This window comes from Ascaphus truei, unplaced genomic scaffold (assembly GCF_040206685.1).
Source record: "Ascaphus truei isolate aAscTru1 unplaced genomic scaffold, aAscTru1.hap1 HAP1_SCAFFOLD_1589, whole genome shotgun sequence".
In the NCBI taxonomy this organism is placed as follows: domain Eukaryota; kingdom Metazoa; phylum Chordata; class Amphibia; order Anura; family Ascaphidae; genus Ascaphus; species Ascaphus truei.
Genome location: NW_027454480.1, coordinates 51,647 through 62,367, shown reverse-complemented (window position 1 = coordinate 62,367; position 10,721 = coordinate 51,647). Strand labels below are relative to the sequence as shown.

The 10,721-nt window shown below is 59.6% G+C and overlaps 1 protein-coding gene across 1 annotated transcript in view; it reads right to left on the bottom strand.

Annotated features, from left to right (window-relative positions):
• Positions 1-221: 221 nt before the first annotated feature.
• LOC142476421 (uncharacterized) overlaps positions 222-10,721 on the bottom strand; it is a 59,313-nt gene continuing 48,813 nt past the window's right edge. Inside the window, exons 5-7 of the mRNA XM_075581797.1 lie at positions 3,288-3,377; positions 1,433-1,738; positions 222-238 (exon numbers count right to left, since the gene is read on the bottom strand). Coding sequence (XP_075437912.1) covers positions 222-238; positions 1,433-1,738; positions 3,288-3,377 — 413 coding nt within the window. The remainder of the gene's footprint in view (positions 239-1,432; positions 1,739-3,287; positions 3,378-10,721) is intronic.

Here is a 10,721-nt window from a genome sequence, read left to right as displayed (position 1 = left end):
ACCCATCCATGACAATGTAGAGATTGCAACCCCCTCAAGGGAAGAACTCCAGGTGCAAGACTCAGACAGTCACTCTCCCGAGGGAGTGACCGAACAGTAGTTAAGGCGAAGTCAGAGGAATGGGCAACCTCCTATGAGGATGGCCTACGATCAGTTTGGGGCACCCCACTATGAGGCTCAGCAGTGGGCTCGCAATCGAGTGAAATCAGTAATTGTGATGTTTAGTGAGATGTACAATCTGATTTAGAGGAAGAATGTTAGGTTAGGCATTTTCCATTATATAACGTTGTGCCAGTTTAGGTATCGTCCAAGCGGGGACGTTGGAATCCGCAGGGGGGAGGATGTAGCCGGGACCCCTTTTCCACCCTTTTGGTTGTTATGGGTGGGTATGCTGCATTTAAGGAACACTCCGATAAAAGCCCGCAAAGGAGGTAGAGCACGACAGGTCCCAGCAGCCCCCGCGGGTCCCCGTGATGTGACTGGACCAATGAGGTGCGAGGCTAGGAGGAAAAGGAAGTGGTTGCGTGCACGTGAGGGCAGAGTTGTTTGGAGAGGAGAGGAGAAGGAGCTTCGGTGTGGGGAGGCAGACCGCCCCCTACCTAGGCCGCATGCCCCAGGCCCAGTTAGGCCCCGAGTCCCCGTAGAGACAAGCTGAGCTAGGGACTGGCCATAGTTAGGTTCCGGTTCCCTTATTGCCACATTATTACCGCTGGGACAGTTCTAAGTGAGCGGGAGGTCTGGGCTCAGACCCCGCTATCGAGCCACAGCGTGTCTGGGTGGGATCGTCCTAGACATCTACGGGTGACGTCATCTACACCTCGCTGATCCTATGTGAAGATTGTAGCCACACCGGGTACTGGAGTGCCCGGCAGGTAATTCTAAAGTGCACTAACGGTACCATCCTTCACTCAGGACACAGTGACTGCGCAGTCACACTCATACACATTCATTGACTCACTTGAGGGTGGGAGAACTATTCCCACGGGGAACTGGACACGGGGTGGGATCACCCGGTGAAGGGAGACGGGAGGGTGAGCGTTCGGAGAGACGCCGAGTATAGTGTCTCCTCTAGGAAGGGACACCTGTTGGTATAATCCATATGTTACATGCAAGTAAAGTTAAATGGTTAAGGTATATTGCTGTGTGTGTGTGTTATGTATATAAGTCCTGCGAAGACCCACTTCCCCTCGGGCGGAAGCTGTCGCAGGTGGAGGCGCTGCACCAAGTTATAGGTATTGTGTGTACCCCAGACTCTCCGTGGCAGAGGCTCAGGCCCTGTGAGCCTACAGGTTATACAGCATATGGTAGTGGCCTGCGTTCGCTAGGAAGCAGGGCTACATATACATACACACACACGCACGCACGCACACCTATATACATACACACACGCACAAACACACGCACATATACATACATACACAAACACACACACCTGCCGCTGGATAAGGAGGCTCCAGGTCCACGTATAATCCTTCAGCATCAATGTGGCTACAAAGAGAGGTGGGCAGCACGGGTAAGGGAAGCCCAGGGCAGTATGGAGCAGGTAACGCCTGGGACCCCTCCTCCCACAGAGCGCTGTGTGCCTCGCCGTGCTGCTCCTCTCCCGTCCCATCCTCCTCCTCCTCCGCGGAAGGGAGCGGGCGCGGGTATCTGCGCCTCCATCTTCTTCCTGATGTCAGAACGCAGGCACCCCTGCCATTGTCCCCGGGCTCCCTCGGGGCCCTCTCCTGACGCGGCGCTGTGGGGGGGACATGTATATGCCGGTTTGTTTTAAACACGATATGACAGCGCGGCAGTTACTAGGACGCCCGGAATGTTCTTCCCACAAAATGTCCGCAGATACTGACTTCTAACCGTGGCTGTCCATGTATGAAGGAGACCCCCGCAGCTGCTATCTCCTCCCCCAGAATCCCCTGCTCATCTCACTGATTATTGGCTTCTCCCTCCCAGTTGAGGGCAGTGACATCATCAGACGGGAATGAGAGCTATTTCCATCAGCCATGTTGTTTTATCCCCAGGCAGCAGGGATTTTCCCTTCGGAAGGGCGGGGTACGTTAATAAGCAAGGACGCCCCCACGCCCACAAACTGACCGGAGACGCCTCCCCGCGCCCACACACTGACCGGAGACGCCCCCACGCCCACAAACTGACAGACACCGCCCCTACGCCCACAAACTGACCGGAGACGCCCCCACACCCACAAACTGAACGGAGACGCCCCCACACCCACAAACTGACCGGAGACGCCCCCACGCCCACAAACTGACCGGCACCGCCCCCACGCCCACAAACTGACCGGAGACGCCCCCACGCCCACAAACTGACCGGAGACGCCCCCACGCCCACAAACTGACCGGCACCGCCCCCACGCCCACAAACTGACCGGAGACGCGACGCCCCCAAACCCACAAACTGACCGGCGCCACCCCCACGCCCACAAACTGACCGGAGACGCCCCCACGCCCACAAACTGACCGGCACCGCCCCCACGCCCACAAACTGACCAGAGACGCCCCCACGCCCACAAACTGACCGGAGACGCCCCCACGCCCACAAACTGACCGGAGACGCCCCCACGCCCACAAACTGACCGGAGACGCCCCCACGCCCACAAACTGACCGGAGACGCCCCCACGCCCACAAACTGACCGGAGACGCCCCCACGCCCACAAACTGACCGGCGCCGCCCCCACGCCCACAAACTGACCGGAGACGCCCCCACGCCCACAAACTGACCGGCGCCGCTCCCACGCCCACAAACTGACCGGCGCCGCCCCCACGCCCACAAACTGACCGGAGACGCCCCCACGCCCACAAACTGACCGGCGCCGCTCCCACGCCCACAAACTGACCGGCGCCGCCCCCACGCCCACAAACTGACCGGAGACGCCCCCACGCCCACAAACTGACCGGCGCCGCCCCCACGCCCACAAACTGACCGGCGCCGCCCCCACGCCCACAAACTGACCGGCGCCGCCCCCACGCCCACAAACTGACCGGCGCCGCCCCCACGCCCACAAACTGACCGGCGCCGCCCCCACGCCCACAAACTGACCGGCGCCACCCCCACACCCACAAACTGACCGGCACCGCCCCCACGCCCACAAACTGACCGGCGCCGCCCCCACGCCCACAAACTGACCGGCGCCGCCCCCACGCCCACAAACTGACCGGCGCCGCACCCACACCCACAAACTGACCGGAGACGCCCCCACACCCACAAACTGACCGGAGACGCCCCCACACCCACACACTGACCGGCGCCGCCCCCACGCCCACACACTGACCGGCGCCGCCCCACATCGCTGCACATCGGTGCGCACTCCTTCCCTTATTGCGGGTCCTGTGCCTCGCGGGGACGCTGCGCTGTACATCTCCTGTAAGATATGAACACACGGACGTGCGGCAGAATCAGCAATCACATCCTCCCGGGCAGATCCGTGTTACTAACCGTCCAGTGTTACTAACCGTCCCGTGTTACTAACCGTCCCGTGTTACTAACCGTCCCGTGTTACTAACCGTCCCGTGTTACTAACCGTCCCGTAACGTCACACGTCACATCACACAGCGCACATCACACAGCGCGCGTCACACAGCGCACATCACACATCACACAGCGCACATCACACAGCGCACATCACACAGCGCACATCACACAGCGCGCGTCACACAGCGCACATCACACAGCGCACATCACACAGCGCGCATCACACAGCGCACATCACACAGCGCGCGTCACACAGCGCACATCACACAGCGCGCGTCACACAGCGCACATCACACAGCGCACATCACACAGCGCACATCACACAGCGCACATCACACAGCGCACATCACACAGCGCACATCACACAGCACACATCACACAGCGCACATCACACAGCGCACATCACACAGCGCACGTCACACAGCGCACGTCACACAGCGCGCGTCACACAGCGCACATCACACATCACACAGCGCACATCACACAGCGCACATCACACAGCGCACATCACACAGCGCGCATCACACAGCGCACATCACACAGCGCGCGTCACACAGCGCGCATCACACAGCGCACATCACACAGCGCGCGTCACACAGCGCGCGTCACACAGCGCACATCACACAGCGCACATCACACAGCGCACATCACACAGCGCACATCACACAGCGCACATCACACAGCGCACATCACACAGCACACATCACACAGCGCACGTCACACAGCGCACGTCACACAGCGCACGTCACACAGCGCACGTCACACAGCGCGCGTCACACAGCGCACATCACACAGCGCACATCACACAGCGCGCATCACACAGCGCGCATCACACAGCACACGTCACACAGCGCGCGTCACACAGCACACATCACACAGCGCACATCACACAGCGCGCATCACACAGCGTGCATCACACAGCACACGTCACACAGCACACATCACACAGCGCACATCACACAGCGCGCATCACACAGCGCGCATCACACAGCGCACATCACAGCGCACGTCACAGCGCACATCACACAGCGCGCATCACACAGCGCGCATCACACAGCGCGCATCACACAGCGCGCATCACACAGCGCGCATCACACAGCGCGCATCACACAGCGCGCATCACACAGCGCGCATCACACAGCACATGTCACACAGCGCGCGTCACACAGCACACATCACACAGCGCACATCACACAGCGCGCATCACACAGCGTGCATCACACAGCACACGTCACACAGCGCGCATCACACAGCGCGCATCACACAGCGCGCATCACACAGCGCGCATCACACAGCGTGCATCACACAGCACACGTCACACAGCGCGCGTCACACAGCGCGCGTCACACAGCGCGCGTCACACAGCGCGCATCACACAGCGCGCATCACACAGCGCGCAGCACACAGCGCGCATCACACAGCGCGCATCACACAGCGCGCATCACACAGCGCGCATCACACAGCGCGCATCACACAGCGCGCATCAGACAGCGCGCATCACACAGCGCGCATCACACAGCGCGCATCACACAGCGCGCATCACACAGCGCGCATCACACAGCGCGCATCACACAGCGCACATCACACAGCGCACATCAGACAGCGCACATCACACAGCGCACATCACACGTCACAGCACACGTCACAGAGCGCGCATCACACGTCACAGCACACGTCACGTCACACAGCGCGTATCACACGTCACAGCACATGTCACAGAGCGCGCATCACACGTCACAGCACAAGTCACATCACACGTCACAGCGCGCATCACACATCACAGCACACGTCACGTCACACGTCACATAGCGCGCATCACACGTCATGTCACACGTCACACAGCGCGCATCACACGTCACGTCACACGTCACATGTCACACAGCGCGCATCACACGTCACGTCACACGTCACACAGCGCGCATCACACGTCACGTCACACGTCACATAGCGTGCATCACACGTCACAGCACACGTCACACAGCGCGCATCACACGTCACGTAACACGTCACACGTCACATAGCGCGCAGCACACGTCACGTCACACGTCACAGCACACGTCACAGAGCGCGCATCACACGTCACAGCACACGTCACGTCACACAGCGCGCATCACACGTCACAGCACACGTCACAGAGCGCGCATCACACGTCACAGCACAAGTCACATCACACGTCACAGCGCGCATCACACATCACAGCACACGTCACGTCACACGTCACATAGCGCGCATCACACGTCACAGCACACGTCACATAGCGCGCATCACACGTCATGTCACACGTCACACAGCGCGCATCACACGTCACGTCACACGTCACATGTCACACAGCGCGCATCACACGTCACGTCACACGTCACACAGCGCGCATCACACGTCACGTCACACGTCACATAGCGTGCATCACACGTCACAGCACACGTCACACAGCGCGCATCACACGTCACGTAACACGTCACACGTCACATAGCGCTTAGCTCACGTCACGTCACACGTCACAGCACACGTCACAGAGCGCGCATCACACGTCACAGCACACGTCACGTCACACAGCGCGCATCACACGTCACAGCACACGTCACAGAGCGCGCATCACACGTCACAGCACAAGTCACATCACACGTCACAGCGCGCATCACACATCACAGCACACGTCACGTCACACGTCACATAGCGCGCTTCACACGTCATGTCACACGTCACACAGCGCGCATCACACGTCACGTCACACGTCACATGTCACACAGCGCGCATCACACGTCACGTCACACGTCACACAGCGCGCATCACACGTCACGTCACACGTCACATAGCGTGCATCACACGTCACAGCACACGTCACACAGCGCGCATCACACGTCACGTAACACGTCACACGTCACATAGCGCGCAGCACACGTCACGTCACACGTCACAGCACACGTCACAGAGCGCGCATCACACGTCACAGCACACGTCACGTCACACAGCGCGCATCACACGTCACAGCACACGTCACAGAGCGCGCATCACACGTCACAGCACAAGTCACATCACACGTCACAGCGCGCATCACACATCACAGCACACGTCACACGTCACATAGCGCTCAGCTCACGTCACGTCACACGTCACAGCACACGTCACAGAGCGCGCATCACACGTCACAGCACACGTCACGTCACACAGCGCGCATCACACGTCACAGCACACGTCACAGAGCGCGCATCACACGTCACAGCACAAGTCACATCACACGTCACAGCGCGCATCACACATCACAGCACACGTCACGTCACACGTCACATAGCGCGCATCACACGTCATGTCACACGTCACACAGCGCGCATCACACGTCACGTCACACGTCACATGTCACACAGCGCGCATCACACGTCACGTCACACGTCACACAGCGCGCATCACACGTCACGTCACACGTCACATAGCGTGCATCACACGTCACAGCACACGTCACACAGCGCGCATCACACGTCACGTAACACGTCACACGTCACATAGCGCGCAGCACACGTCACGTCACACGTCACAGCACACGTCACAGAGCGCGCATCACACGTCACAGCACACGTCACGTCACACAGCGCGCATCACACGTCACAGCACACGTCACAGAGCGCGCATCACACGTCACAGCACAAGTCACATCACACGTCACAGCGCGCATCACACATCACAGCACACGTCACGTCACACGTCACACGTCACATAGCGCGCATCACACGTCACAGCACACGTCACATAGCGCGCATCACACGTCATGTCACACGTCACACAGCGCGCATCACACGTCACGTCACACGTCACATGTCACACAGCGCGCATCACACGTCACGTGTCACACAGCGCGCATCACACGTCACGTCACACGTCACATAGCGTGCATCACACGTCACAGCACACGTCACACAGCGCGCATCACACGTCACGTAACACGTCACACGTCACATAGCGCGCATCACACGTCACGTCACACGTCACAGCACACGTCACAGAGCGCGCATCACACGTCACAGCACACGTCACGTCACACAGCGCGCATCACACGTCACAGCACACGTCACAGAGCGCGCATCACACGTCACAGCACAAGTCACATCACACGTCACAGCGCGCATCACACATCACAGCACACGTCACGTCACACGTCACATAGCGCGCATCACACGTCATGTCACACGTCACACAGCGCGCATCACACGTCACGTCACACGTCACATGTCACACAGCGCGCATCACACGTCACGTTACACGTCACACAGCGCGCATCACACGTCACGTCACACGTCACATAGCGTGCATCACACGTCACAGCACACGTCACGTCACACGTCACACAGCGCACATCACACGTCACGTCACACGTCACATAGCGCGCATCACACGTCACGTCACACGTCACACAGCGCGCATCACACGTCACGTAACACGTCACACGTCACATAGCGCGCATCACACGTCACGTCACACGTCTCATAGCGCGCATCACACGTCACAGCACACGTCACGTCACACGTCACACAGCGCACATCACACGTCACGTCACACGTCACATAGCGCGCATCACACGTCACGTCACACGTCACACAGCGCGCATCACACGTCACGTCACACGTCACATAGCGCGCATCACACGTCACGTCACACGTCACACAGCGCGCATCACACGTCACAGCACACGTCACACGTCACACAGCACGCATCACACGTCACATAGCGCGCATTACACGTCACAGCACGCGTCACACAGCGCGCATCACACAGCGCGCATCAAAGCACACGTCACACAGCGCGCATCACATGTCACAGCACACATCACGTCACAAGTCACACAGCACGCATCACACGTCACATAGCGCGCATCACACGTCACAGCACACGTCACGTCACACGTCACAGCGCGCATCACGCGTCACGTCACACGTCACATAGCGCGCATCACACGTCACGTCACACAGCGCGCATCACACGTCACGTCACACGTCACACGTCACATAGCGCGCATCACACTTCACGTCACACGTCACACAGCGCGCATCACACGTCACAGCACACGTTACGTCACACGTCACACAGCACGCATCACACGTCACATAGCGTGCATTACACGTCACAGCACGCGTCACACAGCGCGCATCACACAGCGCGCATCACACAGCGCGCATCACACAGCGCGCATCAAAGCACACGTCACACGTCACATAGCGCGCATCACATGTCACAACACACGTCACGTCACACGTCACACAGCACGCATCACACGTCACACAGCGCGCATCACACGTCACAGCACACGTCACGTCACACGTCACATAGCGCGCATTACACGTCACAGCACGCGTCACACAGCGCGCATCACACAGCGCGCATCAAAGCACACGTCACACGTCACATAGCGCGCATCACATGTCACAGCACACGTCACACATCACACAGCGCGCATCACACGTCACATAGCGCGCATCACACGTCACAGCACGCGTCACACAGCGCGCGTCACAAAGCGCGCATCACACAGCGCGCATCACAGCACACGTCACACGTCACACAGCGTGCATCACACGTCACAGCACACGTGACACGTCACATAGCGCACGTCACACAGCACGCATCACACAGCGCGCGTCACACAGCGCGCGTCCCACAGCGCACATCACACAGCGCACATCACACGTCACACAGCGCGCGTCACACAGCGCGCGTCACACAGCGCACATCACACATCACACAGCGCGCATCACACAGCGCACATCACACAGCGCGCATCACACAGCGCGCATCACACAGCGCACATCACACAGCGCACATCACACATCACACAGCGCACATCACACATCACACAGCGCACATCACACAGAGCGCATCACACAGCGCGCATCAAAGCACACGTCACACGTCACATAGCGCGCATCACATGTCACAACACACGTCACGTCACACGTCACACAGCACGCATCACACGTCACACAGCGCGCATCACACGTCACAGCATACGTCACGTCACACGTCACATAGCGCGCATTACACGTCACAGCACGCGTCACACAGCGCGCATCACACAGCGCGCATCAAAGCACACGTCACACGTCACATAGCGCGCATCACATGTCACAGCACACGTCACACATCACACAGCGCGCATCACACGTCACATAGCGCGCATCACACGTCACAGCACGCGTCACACAGCGCGCGTCACAAAGCGCGCATCACACAGCGCGCATCACAGCACACGTCACACGTCACACAGCGTGCATCACACGTCACAGCACACGTGACACGTCACATAGCGCACGTCACACAGCACGCATCACACAGCGCGCGTCACACAGCGCGCGTCCCACAGCGCACATCACACAGCGCACATCACACGTCACACAGCGCGCGTCACACAGCGCACATCACACGTCACAGCACACGTCACACAGCGCACATCACACAGCGCGCATCACACAGCGCGCATCACACAGCGCACATCACACAGCGCACATCAGACAGCGCACATCACACAGCGCACATCACACGTCACAGCACACGTCACAGCGCACATCACACAGCGCACATCACACAGCGCGCATCACACAGCGCGCGTCACACAGCGCGCGTCAGACAGCGCGCGTCACACAGCGCACATCACACATCACACAGCGCGCATCACACAGCGCACATCACACAGCGCACATCACACAGCGCACATCACACAGCACGCATCACACAGCGCGCATCACACAGCGCACATCACACAGCGCACATCACACAGCGCACATCACACATCACACAGCGCACATCACACATCACACAGCGCGCATCACACAGCGCGCGTCACACAGCGCGCGTCACACAGCGCGCGTCACACAGCGCGCGTCACACAGCGCGCGTCACACAGCGCGCGTCACAGCGCATCACACAGCGCGCATCACACAGCGCGCATCACACAGCGCACATCACACAGCGCACATCACACAGCGCACATCACACAGCGCACATCACACAGCGCACATCAGACAGCGCACATCACACAGCGCACATCACACGTCACAGCACACGTCACAGAGCGCGCATCACACGTCACAGCACACGTCACAGAGCGCGCATCACACGTCACAGCACACGTCACGTCACACAGCGCGCATCACACGTCACAGCACAAGTCACATCACACGTCACAGCGCGCATCACACATCACAGCACACGTCACGTCACACGTCACATAGCGCGCATCACACGTCATGTC